We start from the raw sequence: 17,621 nt of genomic DNA, 5'->3' as shown, positions 1-17,621 counted from the left end.
CATCAGAACCCTTCTTAGACTGTCAATTCTTGGGAGCTGGGCCTGTGTCTTGCTTTGTTTGCAGACAGAGCCCAGTATATTGTAGGTGCTGCCCGGATACATCATCATCCTCAACTCACCACGATTTCTGATCCTGACTAGTCATTGCTCTGCAACATTGTTAATTTATCTACCAGGTGTTCCGTGTGGAGGGGTTTTGAATGAAGGTAGAATATTCTACCCGATGATGTTCTCTGTCTAAATCCCTTTCACCCTGATATATATTTTTTCTCATTTTGGTTTAGGATTTCATTATGAAAAAAAGTTTCTTAAGACTCTTGTTTGTTCTCAGCAAGAGCATCGACTGGCATAACATGCCTGACTTTTTTATTCTCAACTTTGCATCAGACACTGCAGGAGCCATAGTGGTGAGTAAATAATATACACAGGGTCCGTGTTGTTGGATGGAAAAGGTTGATGAACTGTGGAGAATACTTAGCTGCTAAACCCACGCTAGGGTCCATGGAATCTGGAGAGTTGTAAAGAACTTTGTTGTATACACTGAAGCAATTATTTCAGTGTGTAAAATTGAGGTCAGTGCTGATTGACTGGAAATATTAGTGTGAATGGAGAGAGAGAGGATGCTAGTTGGTGGGAAGTAGGAGATGAGTGAACAGAGATGGATGAGGAAATGAGGGAGTGAATTTGTGGCTGGGTAGAAACGGATGAGATCCCTTTGGACAACACCACTGGCTGAGTAGCTTCATGATCTGGGAGCTCTTCCATCAGAAAGGAAGATCCTGGGTTTTGGCTAGGCTCCTTATTACTTTTGGAATATCTGATGTTCTTTTAGCTGGGGATTTATTGGAGACTCCGGAGAAGCCTGTGGCTAATTTAGCCTTTTTTGAGGCCTCCAGAGTTAGCTGTGATGCCAGGGCTTTGTATAACCTCCTCAATGGATGTGTGAGGGAGTAGGACTGATGCTGGGAGCACTTGTGTCTCATTTACTATGTTTGCCCCTTTGTGACTTACAGGAGATGATTAAGAAAGAACCCCGGGACTCTCTCTCCAGCACCATACGGCTCCAGGCCATGGCCATCATTATCGAACTGAGGTAACGTGAGTTCTCATTTAACTGCCCAGCCTTCACACCTGGCTTCTCACTCCATGCTCGGTGGGACCAGAGTTGCCAATAGCAGTCCCTCACTTCGTGCCTTTTTCTCTTTAGATGCTGAGGACTCTTTGGGGAGGAGCTGGGGGACTATTGCATGGCTGACTGATGATTTTTTACCCAGTAGCTTTGTAATCCTCTTTACTCCACATGTGATTCAAAGCCAAGAGTCTCTGCAGACATTTTGAGATGATTTTCTTTCTGGAGATGTCAGCTGAGTCATTTCCTTCACTCTCTTCTGTAGCGTTTCTGAGACGGATTTACTATTCAGGTCACCAGTCCCTGCCCTCCCGTGCTTTTCCTGTATTCTGTTAATCTTTGCCAGTGTCTTACTCTTCTACATTGTTACTGTTCACATGATCTTGTTCTCTTGTATAGTCCAGATGTCTCTTAGTCTCACACTCCTTGAGCATAACCCTCAGTTCATGTCCTCACCATCTGATGCCTCCGTTACGCTTCAGAACCTCAAAGTCCAATCCAGGCTTCTTCCTTTTACCAGCAAAAAGCATGTGGTGAAGGCCATGGGCTCCCACCAGAGATGGATCCTGCTGAGAACATTCCTCAAGAGCGTGTTTTCCCTGCCACTTCTAGTGACATTGCAGGTGCAAGGAGTAATCAGGGGTATAAGCGGCCAGTACACAAAGGTAACTGAAGAATGGTTTCCTGTTACTTACTTTGGGCCCATATTGGTGATATGTGACTACACTGTCAGCGAAATTTCTCATGGAACACCATTGTGGAGTATCAGTTGGGGACTTTAGCCCCGGTGACGTGGCCCTGATCATTCGTCCCATGCATACAGCAAGTAGCTGCCACATTCCCAATTATGAAAATGATCCATCCGTTTTCAATTTACTAGGGAACTACTGGGGATCCCAATCTAGGTGGTGAAGCTAGAATGAGGCATGTGGAATGAGGAAAACGTACTTAGTGCTTGCCCCAGAAATGGGGCTGGCTATTGTTTGATCACTGACCGGGTATTTCTGGTGTGTGGCACCTCCCACAGCTAGGTCCTCTTGCATGAAGGGGCTGAATAAAGTTGGGGTCCTGCGGCACTCGATACAGCCACATTTTCAGCCTGAACTTTACTTTAGTCCCTACCTGTGACCTGCAATTATTTGCAGTTACACCTTAGCTCACGTGGGCACCTGAAATACCTGATTTCATACCTAAATCCAGTACTTTGGCATCGAAGTGATCAACTTGACGGGTGAAAAGACCAGTAGGAGCAAAGCTGCACCTGCAAATTGTGGGTGTAAATATGGTGGCAAATCTTTAAACATCTGACCCGTACTGTCAGAGTTACTAAGGCTTTCAGTGCCTGTGCTTTTTAATTCTGAAAAGCCATTTATGGCCCTAAAGTTGAGGGGAGAGAAATTACAGACACTGGACCAAATTCACTACCAAAGTCAATAGAATTTAGAACACTTAATTTGCCTCACATCCCGCATGCTCACATATGCTCTCTCTAACCAAATCATTAGAGTGAATAGTATTTAAGACCCAGAGGAGTAAAGGGCAAAGACACAGGGCCGGCGCAACCCATTAGATGGTCGCCTAGGGCGCTACAATTTGGGGGGTGGCGACCACAGCGGTATTTTGGCGGCGGGACCTTCACTAGCTCCGGGTGTCTTCGGCGGCACTGAAGCTTCATCGCCGAAATGACGCCGAAGACCCGCAGAGCGAGTGAAGGTCCCGCCGCCGAGGTGCCGCCGAAGACCCGCAGAGCGAGTGAAGGTCCCGCCGCCGAGGTGCCGCCGAAGACCCGCAGAGTGAGTGAAAGTCCTGCCCCTGAGGTGCCACCGAAGACCCGCAGAGTGAGTGAAGGTCCCGCCGCCGAGGTGCCACCGAAGACCCACAGAGCGAGTGAAGGTCCCGCCGCCGAGGTGCCGCCGAAGACCCGGAGCGCCACCCTGTCAGTAAAAGCACCGCAGCGGGTGGCGCCTTTTTTTTTTCCACTGCCCCTGTTCCCTCCACCTGGCTACGCCCCTGATGAGCACCCCCGGGCACATTGGAACGTTGGCGCCTGTAGCTCCAGTCCCGGAGTCGGTGCCTATACAAGGAGCCGCATATTAACTTCTGAAGAGCCGCATATGGCTCCGGAGCCACAGGTTGGCCACCCCTGATCTAGCCTGATTTCTTGTATAATATAGGCCAAAGAATTTCACCCTGTGATTCTTGCCTCAAGCCCATAAGATAAATTATTTGTATAATCCACAGCTCTGTGGCGCTGAGCATAACGGTTCCTCCTCCTTTCAGGTTCTCTTCATTGAAACATTGCAGACCCTCAACGAGATGCTCCAGAGTCTGATTTTAGAAAATCCAGTTCCGGCAGAGCTAGAGAGGATCTTGCAGGTAAACAGGATCTGGAGATGCCGGTTGGAGGATGGTAAGGTAGGGAAGAGGAACAGGAAAATCTTGTTAAGAGCTTGTGAGGGAAAGGAGAGTTAAGGAAAGAACGGAGTGCCCCATCTCCACAGGGTTCTCCTATTAGGGCATATGTGACAAGGTTCATGTAGCACGGGGGAGTCTTCTATTTCCATCTGTGAGGTCTGACAATCTCCTCCATTGTTACCCTCAGTTTCTTTCCTGTCTCCAGGTGGCCCTTACATCACAGTGTCCTTCCAAATGAGGACGTTATTCCCTTTACTGCCCATCATTGCCACTCCTGATGCAATTGGAGGGGTCGCTGCCAGGACTCTAGTCCCCCGTGAGGGCTGGCACCTGGCCTCCACAGAACTCCCAGCTCCAGCTGCCCCACAGTGAGAACCAATGGGTGCAATGGGAACCAAGACTGCCGCTAACTACAGAGCATGAGGGCTGGCCCAAAGTCTGCAATCATGAAAGAATAGAAGTTTTCCTCCAGCTGCTCTTATTTTGCTGAATGAAATGCTGGATTGTGTGGCTTGTCCAGAGAAGAATTGGCCCTTCCCTTCCTTACATAGGACCCAATTCTGCATCCATTAAAGGCTCGATCCAATGCTCATTGAAATCAAATGGGGACCTTTCCGTTGACTTCAATGGGCATTGGATCGGTCCTGAGATCAATGTCAAAACTTTCATTGACTTCAGCGGGTGTGTGACTGGGCCCTCAGAGAGAAATGCACTTTGCTTTCGTTCCAAGAGAAGAATTCCATGTGTATTTTGAGTCTGCACAAAGCAGACGCAGCCTGTATCTGTAAGAGTGAGATGATTCAGCCAGAATAAAGATTATCCTTTGGGAATCACTTGTATACACCCTTTCCCCCTGTTATTTTTAACCTCTCTTGTTTTTCCTGCAGCTCATGGACTCCTGGATGCATTCGAGGGAAGCTTGCCGGCGGGAGAGGGCTGTATGGAGCAGCATATTGCTCCTAAACTTCGTGGCCACAGAAGTCAAACTGGATGTGAGTAACTCTTGACTTCTAGTGACCTGATTGTAAACTAGACCTACAGGGCACTCTCCCATGCCAGAGAAACTTCCTGCTTAGAAGTATGTTGATGGGCCCCACAGTGCAAAGCTCCCTAATAGGTGGAGGAAAAACCGATCTCGTTGCTCGTCCATCATCCTGACTGAGATGGGTTGGCGTCTGATACACTTGGAAAATAAATCCAGTGCCCTGGAGGAATAGGCCACCTCTTTCCAATGCAGGAAAGGCAGCTAACAAGGGGCACAGGAAGAACGGGTTTTTCTATGGTTGGATCTAATGAATTTCAGAGAAAAGAGATTTCAAAATCCTAGAGACTGAAGACATTTCATCCCCAGCTGGTTCCCTGTTTGCCTCCATTCCTCATCCTAGTACCATGGGATACTTTCCTCTTGTGGAGCTGCAGGAAGAGGCCTCTCCATTCCAGCCCACCTCAGCCGTTACAGATCATTATGATCCTGATCTTGCTCCCACTGACATCTGTGGCAAAACTCCAGTGGACGTCTGTGATGCGGGATCGAGCCCTATATTCTTCTTCTGGCTCCCAAGCCTCTTCTGAAGAGGGAGAGCTGAGGATCACGCCCCATTATAGAAAGGGACTGTGTGGATATAGACTCCTTGCCTAGGAGACACAGCCCGCTTTACCTGCAGTGGTAATGGATTCCTCCTCTCCTCTTTTGTACAATTAGGAAGCGTCTCCATTCACCAGGCTCGGACACCTGGTTGCAGTGCTGGGGATCCACTGTGGGGATCCCGTCAAGGCGATCAGCTCAAAGGCAGCAGGGGCTGTTCATTACCTCGTCTCTATTGCGTGGCGCCAAAAGAGTAAGAGAAGCAGTGATGAGCATCTGAATCCCCCTCCTGGGAGCTAAATGCTAGAGACTTTCCTCAGGCAAAGCTCCCGTTCAGGATAGTGCCTGAGGAAGAAGTAGAGCATCTGGCTCGGTATTTGTTCCTTTGAACAGAGTGCTGGTTTTTTTGTGGCTCTAGAAACAAGCGTCTGATAGTCATCCCGTAATTCTAGCCCTGACTTTCAAAGAAAGGAAAGGGGAGGGGGGAATACAGAGAAAGGCAACACACGTTACCGCAAACTGAGACTGGTAGAGCTCATTCCGTCAGTGGGAATGGGAAGGGTCAGTGGGACACGATGATAGGGGATTCAACGCCATCAGACCAATTAGTTCAGTTCGAGATGCCTGTACCCCGAACGCTCCAGAACTTTGATGGCTGTTGGAAATCTGGATCCAAATCTGGGGCTCGATTCATGACTGCGTTAATCCACTTCTATGCCACTGAAGTGTTTTGGCTAGATTCCAGTCACCACTTGATAGAGTCACTTTACTCTGGGGGTCAAGGCTCTGATCCAGCACAACATTTACGCACATCTGTAACTTTCATCAGGCGAGTAGTCCCACGGAAGTCCCTGGGATTATTCATCTGCTTAGAATAATGTATGTGCTTAAATGCTTTCCTGGATCAGGGCCAAACAAAGGGCTTTGTCCAGTAAAGAGGGATGAGAGCAGAAGCCAGGAAGCAGAATGGAAAGTTAAGAGTGGTATTAACATGTATTTCAGTTGCACAGTTGGACAGAAAGAATGTGGAATGGACTGACCAGAGGAACAAGGAATTTCTGGCTGCTTGGAGCCCCACTGTGGTTTGCAACAGCCCCTCCAGGATCGCAGAGGTAATCACATCCTGGCACTAATGACCATTCTACATTGGTGTCAGTACAATACGGTATCGCACAGCTCCAAACTACTTCCTGTCCCTCGATCGCCCATCTCTATTGTGTATGGCTTACCCAAGAATTACAGCTCCTGCCCTTACTCATGGCTAGAAATGACATGCTCAGAAAGAAACAAGATGGGTGAGGTCCAATTTTTTTATTGGATCAACTTCTGTGGGTGAAAGAGACAAACTTTTGAGCCATACAGAGCTCTTCTTCAGACAGAGACAGAAGAGCTCTGTGTAGCTCAAAAGCTGGTCTCTCTCACTACCAGAAGTTGGTTCAATAAAAGATAGAACCTCACCCACCTTGTGTCTCTAATACCCTGGGACCAACACAGCTACAACAGTGAAGACAACAAGTGCTCATAAAGAGTGATCTACTCTGCAGCAAGTGGTTCTCAACCTTTCCAGACTATTGTACCTGATTTCAGTCCCAGGGGGCGGGGTTCGGGCTTCAGCTTGAGCCCGGGGCGGTGGTAAGGTGGCCGGGTGCCCGGTTTTCGACCAGAAATTCCGGTTGAAAAGGGGATCTGATAGTGTCCGGTCAGATCTACTGACGGACACCCAAAGTCCAGTTACTGCGGGTGAGGGAGGTGGGGAGGTGCCAGGTCATCACCCGCACCAGCCCCTACTCAACCGGGGCCGCCACCTACCCACATCATGCGGCTGCAGCTCCCAGCAGGCAAATTGCTCCCGACCTGGGCGGGGAAGAGGGGAAGAGCAGTGAGCAACAGTGGAAGGGGAGAAGAGGACCAAATGGGGGGCAGGGCCTCGGGGGGAAGAGGCGGGGCAGAAGAGGTCCAGCACTCCTGCATGAGTGTCCGGTTTTTAAATATTACAAAGTTGGCAAACGTAGGCAGTGGGCTTGGCTTGGACTTCAGCTTCTGCATGTATCTTAGATTTGCGGGGGCCCTGCTTGCCACCCCCAATGGCGACCCTAAACTTGTGACCCCCCTAAACCCATCCCATGACCCCCCTGGGGGTTGCCACCCTCAGATTAAGAAACACTGATATAGTAGATAGTATAAACAAATCTTTGTCTGTATGAAATGTTAGTTTGGACTGACTTTGCTAGTGCTTTTTATGTAGCCTGTTGTAAAACTAAGCAAATATCTAGATGAGTTGATGTACCCCCTGTACCCCCAGGGACGGCAAGTTATATGGGCCCATGGTGCCCGGGCTTGAGAAAATTCAGGGCCCAGGGGACCCAACTCCACCAATGTTCGGGGCCGGGTCTCTCTCCCAGCCCCGCCTGCCGCCCCCACGCACCTCTCCCGGCCCCGGCTGCCACCCCCGCGCGCCTCCCCCAAGCGCCCCTGCCTTCCCTGGGCAGCGGGCGGCTGCCCCCTGCAGCTCCGCACTGTGCTCCCTCGCCAGCTGCTGCCGCAGCCGGCTACAAGGAAGCGGCGCTGGGGGCAGGCTGAGGTGGCTGCTACGCCTGCGGAGGGAGGAGGGGAGGAGCGCATGGCAGCCCTCCCCCCCGCCCCCCCGGCAGGAGACTCCGAGTCGACTCGGGGGAGGGGAGGGGGAGGCTTATCCTGGCCGGACCTCCTGAGCAGCAGCCTGGGGGGGCTTGGATGAGTGTCGTGTTGGGGGTCGGTGAGGAGGCCCCCCCTTCCTCTCCCCCAGAGCTCGCTGCCGCCAGCAGGGAGAGGGCTGGGGGAAGTCCTCCTCTCTGGCCCCAGCCCAGGGTCAGCCTGCCTGCTGCACCCCAAACTCCTCATCCTTGGACCAGCCGCACGCCCCCTCCCACACCCAAACCCTCTATCCCAGCCCAGAGCCTGCACCCAGCACCCAAACTCCAACTCAGAGCCTGCACCCCAAACTCCCTCCCGCACCCAGACTCCCTCGCAGAGCCTGCACCCCTCCTGCACCCAAACTTCCTCCCAGAGCCTGCACCCCAAACCCCCTCCCGCACCCAGACTCCCTCGCAGAGCCCACACTCAAACTTCCTCCCAGAGCCTGCACCCCAAACCCCCTCCCGCACCCAGACTCCCTCCAGAGCCCGCACTCAAACTTCCTCCCAGAGCCTGCACCCCAAACCCCCTCCCACACCCAGACTCCCTCCCAGAGCCTGCACCCCAAACCCCCTCCCGCACCCAGACTCCCTCCCAGAGCCCGCACTCAAACTTCCTCCCAGAGCCTGCACCCCAAACCCCCTCCCACACCCAGACTCCCTCCCAGAGCCCGCAGCCCCTCCTGCACCCCAGCCCCCTGCCTCAACCCAGAGCCTGCACCCAGCACCCAAACTCCCTCCCAGAACCTGCACCCCTCCTGCACCCAAACTTCCTCCCAGAGCCTGCACCCCAAACCCCCTCCCGCACCCAGACTCCCTCCCAGAGCCCGCACCCAAACTTCCTCCCAGAGCCTGCACCCCAAACCCCCTCCCACACCCAGACTCCCTCCCAGAGCCCGCAGCCCCTCCTGCACCCCAGTCCCCTGCCTCAACCAAGAGCCTGCACCCAGCACCCAAACTCCCTCCCAGAGCCCGCAGCCATTCCTGCACGCCAGCCCCCTGCCTCAACCCAGAGCCTCCACCCAGCACCCAAACTCCATCTCAGAGCCTGCACCCCTCCCGCACTCAAACTTCCTCCCAGAGCCTGCACCCCAAATCCCCTCCCGCACCCAGACTCCCTCCCAGAGCCTGCACTCAAACTTCCTCCCAGAGCCTGCACCCCAAACCCCCTCCCACACCCAGACTCCCTCCCAGAGCCTGCGCTCAAACTTCCTCCCAGAGCCTGCACCCCAAACCCCCTCCCGCACCCAGACTCCCTCCCAGAGCCTTAGGCAGGTGTAGGGGGAGGCGGGACTTGGACCCATTCTGAGCAATGCCAAAAAATATACAAACCTGCCGCCCCTGTGTGTACCCTCAGGGGTATGCATATCCCTGATTGAGAACCACTGCTCTAGCAGATGGGTTCCCAACCTGGGGGGCACAGCCACCCTGCCCTTTCCTTATTGCCAAATGGGACAGGCTCTTGGCTAGTTTGGAAGGGGACTCTGGGAGGGTCCTAGTATAGGAAAGGGAGTGTCCATATGGGGAAGGTTGAACGCCTACTGCTCTAGTACTTTGGGTTGTTAGAAGCTGTCACAATGAGGTCTATACTATATAGGCTTGATCCAAAACCTATTGAAGCCAATGGAAGTCTTTCCATTGATTTCAATGGTCTTTGGGTCAGGCTGCAAGCCAGGAAGTATGGTGATGGTGTCGTAATCAGGACTTGGGTGCTGTATTTCTGCTGGGATGTGTTGTAGGAGGGTATCACATACAGTCACAGTCAAAGACCGAGTACTGTAACAGTCATTACTAATATTACTACATGGATCCCGCAACTGCTGATCTTTTAATGGTGACCCTTGCACCTCGGATGCCTGAGAAGTAGGAGTCTGACACCACTAAATGCACATCCTGACGTGCACGGCAGCACTCCTAGGTTGGCCACTGTAATGGTTTAACTAGTCCTCTTGCCTCACTGTGAGTGATATGGTTTCACAGCAGAAGCCTCATCAGCCACTGGGGCCCTGTAATAGAAAGGAGTAAAACAGAGCCCCTGAGAAGCTGGAGAGGACCTGCAACCCCCAGACAGGGCTTTCTCTGGGCTCCAGTAGTTATCAGCCCCCCGTGGAATCAGGACGAGGCCTTTTGTAAATTACAGTTTTCCCTGTATGCTTCAGCTCTTTGGAGTCTATTTCAACTCAAGAGAGAGGACAGATTTCATTCTGACTGTTATGGATGGCCTGACGAATCACTGCAACAATAACTGCCAGCCAACTGCAGAGGGATTGCTGTCTGCCATGGTGAACAGCGGTGGGACTAAGGTGGAGAAGGTATGGGGCGCTGCTGCTGAGATGGACGGAAACTAGAATTCCCAGTGCTGGGAACAGTCATACGTTCAGAGAGTTTAAGGCCAGAAGGAACCATCAGATCTTCTAGTCTGATTCCTGTATCTTGGAAAACATAATCCCAACTATACATACAAACGGAGGGGGTCTAAATCAGCTGTTACCACTCAAGGGTGGAGTCATCATGGACAATTCTCTGAAAACATCCACTCAGTGTGCAATGGCAGTCAAAAAGGCTACCAGAATGTTAGGAAGCATTAGGAAAGGGATAGATAATAAGACAGAAAATATCATATTGCCTCTGTATAAATCCATGGGATGCCCACACCTATAAATTCATGAATGGTGTGGAGAAAGTAAATAGGGAAGTTTTATTTATCCTTTCACACACACACACACACACACACACACACACAGACACACACACACACACAAACCTGGGTTAATACAAACCTAAGGAAATATTTCTTCACACAACACAACTCGTAACTCATTGCCAGGGGATGTCGTGAAGGCCAAAAGTATAACCAGGTTCAAAAAAGAATTAGAGAAGTTCCTGGAGGACAGGTCCATCAATGGCTATTAGCCAAGGTGGTCAGGGGTGCAACACCGTGCACAGGGTGTCCCTACGCCTTCTGATTGAAACTGGGACTGGGTGACAGGGGATGGATCACTCGATAAATTGCCCTGTTCTGTTCATTTCTTCTGAAGCATCTGGAACCAGCAGAAGACAGGATACTGGACTAGATGGACAATTGGTCTGACCCAGTATGGCCATTCTTATGTTACCTCTGTATTGTGCCTAGATAGGACTCATCTCCTTTGAGCCATTGATATGTGGTCTTTGCGACAATGCACCTTGTAAGGCTCTGAAATGAGCCCTGCCAATAATATAGGAAATTGTGACTTTTAGGCAAAACCTAGAGGCTAACTCTGATTCTCCAGGGATGCTGAGGTTCCCTCTTGCCCCAGCTGCAGGATGGGATGAGAGTCTTGTCCCGTCTCATCTAGTTCCCTCTCTCTCAGGCAGCAGACCTTGTGGCTGGGGTTTGCAGCCGGTTGGATTCAGTCCAGCAGCCCAGCTCCAGGACCCTGATGAAGAAGTTAGTGGCCCTGCTGGCTGGCGAGGCGGAGCATCTGGACACAGTGATCTCATGCCTTCTGGACTACTCCTTCCCTACAGACAGGTACGAAATGCCTCCACTCTGCAGGCCTCGCGTGATCCTTTGAGGCCCTATATGAGAACCTCACCATTGAGCACATTGTTTGGTCTTACTAAGGCAAAGTATAAAGCACTGACTGTTGAGGACTGAATCTCCCCCCTCTACATGGGACAAATTACCTGCCCTCTCCTCCTGATGGCTCTTCTCTTTTCAGCCACAAACCACAGCGAGCGAAATCCGCCTGTCAGAGATTCCTCTCCCCCATTCCCTGAATGTGTCTCCCCATGTGCAAGGCAGGAGCTCTCATTCCCAGTCCCCCTCTCCCGGCCCCTGGGACTTGTTAGAGATCTGCCTGTGGGAGGGGTTCTCAAAAGCACAGTCCCCCACACCTACGGTCAGTGCTCATGGGTCCTGGAGCAGGGGGTGGATTTAAATCTGTGTTCTTGAGTTCACTATCCCTTTGCTACTCCGTCTGGCAAGCGCAGAGCTCATTCCGCCGTTCTCCTTCATCGGAACGTACAGATAGTGAGCCTAGGTGGAACGTTTGCTGTCTGAAGCACATTTGTGTTTGGGCAGGAAAAGTTGACCAACAGTGATTACGCAAAGCGTGGTTTTATGATGGATGATCCCAAGCGGTGAGTTCCAAAAACAATCCATATCAGCAGGGCCGGCTCCAGGCACCAGCAAAACAAGCAGGTGCTTGGGGCGGCACATTTCTAGGGGCGGCATTCTGGAACCGGCCATCATAGGTGCTGACTCCGGGGCATGGGGAAAAAGTGCCCCCGCCACCCCAGCTCACCGCCCCAGCTTGCCTCCGCTCCACCTCCACCTGCTTCCCTGAGCGCACCGCCACCGCTCCGCTTCTCCCCCCTCCCTCCCAGGCTTGCTGCGCGCGAAACAGCTGTTTCGCGCAGCAAGTCTGGGAGGGAGGAGAAGTCGAGCAGCAGGGCGCTCGGGGGAGGCGGCGGTGGTGGAGCGGAGGTGAGCTGGAGCGGGGAGCGGATCCTCTACCCCCCTTTACTTCCTGCGCCCCCCCCCACCGTAGCTCACCTCCGCTCTGCCTGCTCCCCTGAACGCGCCGCTGCTCCGCTTCTCCCCCCTCCTTCGCCTGAGAGGGAGGGGGGAGAAGCAGAGTGGCAGCGCACCCGGGGGAGCAGGCGGAGCGGAGGTGAGCTAGGGCAGGAGGTTGCGGGGGCCCCCAGGACGCAATGGGGGCGGGGGGGGAAATGTGGCACGCCCAGGGGAGGAGGCGGGGCTGGGGATTTGGGGAAGGGGTTTGGAAAGGGTGGAGTTGGGGCAGGGCTGGGGGAGAGGGGCACACAAAAAAAAGTGGGGGCGGCCAAAATTTGTTTTGCTTGGGGTGGCAAAAATCCTAGAGCCAGCCCTGCATATCAGAGGACTCCACTGAAACCCTCCCTCACACAGTTGTTGGCTGAGCGCTGTGGAGATCTGAGCCACGCTGCTGCATGCCCGCTCCCTTTTTTTTTAAAGGGAATTTAATGCTGGTGAAAGGTGCCCCATTGACACCCTTGGACAATGAAGACCTCAGCTGCAGCCCAGGAAGTGACGATGAAGCTTCCTCCACACTGCCCCTAACAACACTCTGAGCTCATAGCTGGAGGGGCTGCCGACTAGGCAAGAAAGGCTCATTCACCCTCCATGTCCTGTTCAATCCCTGAACCTACCAACAAGGGCCAAGTGTGGTGGTTGACTCTGTAATGTGGACAGCGTGCACTGGGCACTGGTCCGAGACCCTTAGTTCATTTCAGATAGGACATCTGCTGCTAGAGAAGCTGTATTAGCCATTAGCCATCAGCCTCTCGGTATTAGCCATCAGCCAGTAACAGGTCGTGACCAATTGAGGCCAGATTCACACTGGCAGCCTTGAGCTGAAATGCTCCATATCCTGTGCCAGTGATTCTCAATCTGAGGTCCATGGAGTCCTTGTTCATGCTCCACATTGAATTGCACAAGCTCTGGGGACTGGACTGCTGGGCAGGGCGTTGGCTCCACAGGAGGATTTCTCTTACAAAGAGGTTACATTGGTGAAGAGGTTTAATAGCTTTTCTCCTAAGCCATCCAGTCCCTCATGTTGCCGTATTTCTGAATTTCTAGCAATGCGGCCGAGCTATGGCAGTTCCTATCTGCTGACCCGGCCCTCGGAGGACAGGTGATGGAGAACCTGGTTGTGAAGCTGCAGAGTCACCACAGCTCTGAGCACCAAGCCTCTCACACGTCTGCTGCCGTAAGTCCCTGTTCGAACATCCATAGCCCCATACAGTAAAATCTATCCTATGTCTCTGTCACACGGCACACTCACCGCCAACGCGCCTCCTCATGCCAGGACATGATGTTGCAGGGCTTATTCCACACTGGTGTCCCCTTGTCCAGCCTCTTGGTTCTGCAACACTCCGCAGGTTCCATGGTCTGGCCCTCTGGCCACGTCACCTCTTCCAGGGTTAACAGAAAAGTCCAATATGGGAAAACCCAACATGTAGTGGCCTCTGTGCCAGACCCTCAGCCCCCATCTGAGCCTCATCATTCTTGGTCTCTTAGTCCTGAGGTCGGTACTTTGCCTCTTGCTGGGGAACCCAGACCTGACCTCTGCTCTGGGTTCCAGCCCACGGACCCCATGAGAGGCTGCTAAGGACTGTTCCTTCAATCCCTCACCACTTCCCTGAACTGCTCCTCCCTTTTTCCTGCTTGTTAGCAACTCCCATGGGTCTGCAGCTTCTGCTTTTCCTGCCCTGGATTTGTGGCTCCTTGTGACTTCTTCCCACCCAACTTCTGAGGAACTTCCTCAAAGCTGTTCCCAGCCTCCCTGGCAGCAGCTGGGCTGTGTTTCAAACAGTCCTTCTGGTTTCCCTCCATAAGATAGGAGTCCCTGCCTCCTAGATTTCCTCCTGGAGGTGGCATTTACTTCAGGCAGTCCCTCCACCTCTCCTGCAGGCAGGACTCCCCCAGTCTCCTCCTTTATGCTGGGTTGTAAGTTAGCCAACTGTGGGGCCTTAGCCAGATTCTCCTGGTGGCCCTTTTTCCCCAGTCAGTCCTCAGGCTCAGAGGGTTCAGGCATAGGTGCTGGAACTGGGGGAACGGGGGTGCTGTAGCACCCCCTGGCTTGAAGCAGTTTCCATCATATACAGGGTTTACAGTTTGGTTCAATGGCTCTCAGCACCCCCACTACACAATGTGTTCCAGCACCCCTGGGTTCAGCCTTCTCCTGCTGGTGTTTTCTCTGCTAGGAGGGAGGAGGCAGCATGTATGCTGATCCCCTTCCTAAAGCTCATCCCAATTCACTGGGAGAGAGGGGAGTCCTGGCCCTCCCATTTTGCAAGGCTCCTGGTTCCAGGTCCTTACAGAAACATAACAGGAGTTCCTCCTGAGCACGACTTATTCCTTGGACCACTTCTTCCCTACCAGTATTTCTCAGCTCCTTACGTATATCAGACATCTCAAAATCTGACAGGGCCACGCCACGTGACAAGGATGGGCTGACCCCTAGCACCGCTACCTTTACAGGGACAGACTATCCCCTCCGTTTTGGGGCTACTCCATAATGTCCTGACAAACCCTTGGGGGAGGGTTCCATTCATCGCATCCATGTTGGAGCTCTGAGAAACCGCTGTGACACTGTCTGCCCTGGTGCCAGCTCAGGATAGGGTTGCAGGCTAATTCACTCAGATGCTAACAGAAATCAAAGACGTCAAAAGCTATTGTAGTGTAATCAGGCAGTTCACCTGTGTGTTTGTTTAGTTCAAAGGAAAAGTTAAAGGAAACACTTATCTTTATAACCTGTTGATTGCTATTGTATTGTGTATATCCCTGTAATTAGTTAACCCTAGATCAAAAGTGTGCGTTGGTGTTAAAAGATGAGAATGAACTTGATGTGTAAAGTGTATGAAAACTAATGAAGGATTCTTGTTTGCTATTACATTACATTGGCATCGTGTATATCCCTGTAATTAAATTACCCATCAAACACAATTGGAGCCTTGGAAATGTAAATGAAGAAGACTGCTAACTTCAAAGCAAGGGCTACTGTGTTTGACAACGGGAATTCACAGACTAAGTCTGAATTTCCTACTCATCAAAACCCACTTGGGTAAAGACACTGTTCAGATTGGTTTCTGGAAAAGCTATAAAATAGATGTCAAGGAATGATCCTGTATCTCTGACTGTTTGGACTCTTACAGAGAAGATGCCAAATGCAAAATGGAGATCCCCAGAAACATCTGGGTTCCTGAAAAGACTTTTAGGAAACCAAGAGATTACTACATCTCCGCTATCATTTGGGATTTACAAATTTTGACTCACCTGTTAATGTATTTTACCTGCTTTAACCTCTCAATAACTCTCATTTATTTTTCCTAGCTAATAAATCTTTAGTTAGTTTACTAGAGAATTGGCTGCCAGTGTTGTTTTTGGTGTGAGATCCAGAGTACCAATTGACCTAGGGTAAGTGACTGACCCTTTGGGGTTGGGAGTAACCTGATGTGGTGTGATTTTTGGTTTTAATAACCTTTAATCACAAAGTTCAGTTTGTCTGGGTGACAAGATAGGCTGGAGTGTCTAAGGGGACTGTCTGTGGTAAGACTGTCCTTGGTAAAACTGGTACTGTAATCCAGGAATGCACAATTCTTACTGGCTTTGTGAAATCCAATTATAGAATATACTACTAGTTTGGGGTGCCTGCCCTGTTTTATGACAGTCTGATCTAAGATTGGCACTCACAGTTGTGAACCACTCCAGAGAGCGTGACAATTGGCGTAGTCAGCACAGGAGTCACATGCCACAGGTCAATTGGGCTTAAAGATCATAACCCAACACTATTTAAAGTTTAAATTTGATATGGAGAGTTTTAAGGGTTAAAGATGAGTTACAATGGGTGAATCACAATCCTATGAGAGTCTTGACTCAAAAAAACTTGAAAAAGTATGTAAAGAAAGGGGGCTATCTGTTAAGAAGAAAGCCGCAGAACACGAACTGAGAGATTTGCTCATGGACTTTGTCCAAAAAGCAGGGTCTCAGCCCCCCTATACCCCAGATGCAGAAGAAAAGGCCCCTCTGAGGCACTTGGAAGCCAAGAAACAATGCAAGCATGAAAGAATGACGGTGGAAGTCCAAATGAGGGAGAAGAAAGATGCCGAGGAAGCTGATGAAAGAGCCACTCTTCTCTTCATTAATTTATTCTCTCCCATTCTTAGTCCCATGAGGCATTACCCCCACCCCAAGCATGCTGTGTCTGCAGCCCCTGCAGGTCAGGAAGCTCTGCGAGATCCGAAATCAAAGCTAGGTCCCCTGTGTGGCAATGCAGCCTAGTGTCACCAGACTCCACAAGGCAAAGCCTTCAACCTGCCAGTGCCCGGCTTCCCCCGCCCTGCTGCTCAGGGCAGTTTAACTCGGTTTGTTTCTCCATGAATCAGGGGAGTTTCATAGCACATAAGCAGGAAGTCCTGAGAACTGATGCAGGAGGGAGTAGGATTTCCAAGTAAGCTTGTGTCTGTCTTGTTCCCTCTTCAGGCCACATGCGCCCTCTATGAGATGATCTCGGTGAGCAAGTCCAGAGATGCCATAACCCGCCTCTATCCTCAGCTGCTAATGGCTCTTCTTGTCGAAATCCATTTCAGCCTGGGACAGAGCATAACAGGGGATAAAGTCTCTGGAAGGGAAAGCAGCCGGCAGAGCCTCCACACCAGGTACTGCGCCTACTGGAAAGTCAACGGTCTAATTACATGGACAGTCATAGAGAAGTCATAGTTCTCTTCTCCAGCTCTCATGTGGCCCCTGCAGGTTTTCCATAACTCTCTAATTCTGAGGGAGTTAGCAGGCAGGGCTTAGGTTGCAAGGGTGTCTCTCAGTGGTAAATGACATACCGACCAATGCACTGCAGAGGAAGTAGAAAGACTATCCCAGCAGCTATGGGGAGAAATTAGTGGGAGCCAATTTGCCAGTGTGTCAAAGGAATGTGGGTCCGACACTAAAGGGCTGAAGTTCTCCTGTTCTGTGACATTGACATGCCCTAGTGCTGATGTGCAATTGTCTGTAGGATTTGCTCAGAACTTTTTCTCTTTCTTCATATTACTAAATTGTATTACTATAGTGCCTAGGAACCCCAGTCACGAACCTGTGCCTTCCTAAGCTCTATTTAAACCATTGGTGTGTCTTTCCACACACAAGTGAATCCGTCACTCCCTGACAGACCTACCATGAGGGGGCTCCTGGCACTCAGTCACGCTGGTGTGTTGTTTGAATCTAGCTCTGCAGTGGAGGCTATAAAGATGCTGCTTCTCTGTGTTGGCTGCCGTTCCGAGCTGACTGTTATGGAGAAGG

At 51.3% G+C, this 17,621-nt stretch overlaps 1 protein-coding gene across 1 annotated transcript; it reads left to right on the top strand.

Moving 5' to 3' along the window:
- Nucleotides 1–6,137: 6,137 nt before the first annotated feature.
- On the top strand, nt 6,138–17,299 carry LOC135978548 (maestro heat-like repeat-containing protein family member 7). Its single transcript, XM_065579449.1, has 5 exons — nt 6,138–6,241; nt 9,961–10,113; nt 11,155–11,315; nt 13,407–13,536; nt 16,812–17,299. Exons 2-5 carry the CDS (start codon nt 10,015–10,017, stop codon nt 17,046–17,048), a joined length of 627 nt encoding a protein of 208 aa, XP_065435521.1. The 5' UTR covers nt 6,138–6,241; nt 9,961–10,014; the 3' UTR covers nt 17,049–17,299.
- The last annotated feature ends 322 nt before the right edge of the window (nt 17,300–17,621 follow it).

The sequence above is a fragment of the Chrysemys picta genome, unplaced genomic scaffold, assembly GCF_011386835.1.
Source record: "Chrysemys picta bellii isolate R12L10 unplaced genomic scaffold, ASM1138683v2 scaf306, whole genome shotgun sequence".
Lineage (NCBI taxonomy): Eukaryota > Metazoa > Chordata > Testudines > Emydidae > Chrysemys > Chrysemys picta.
The sequence above is the reverse complement of the archived record's forward strand: the minus strand, read 5'-3'. Positions and strand labels throughout refer to the sequence as shown.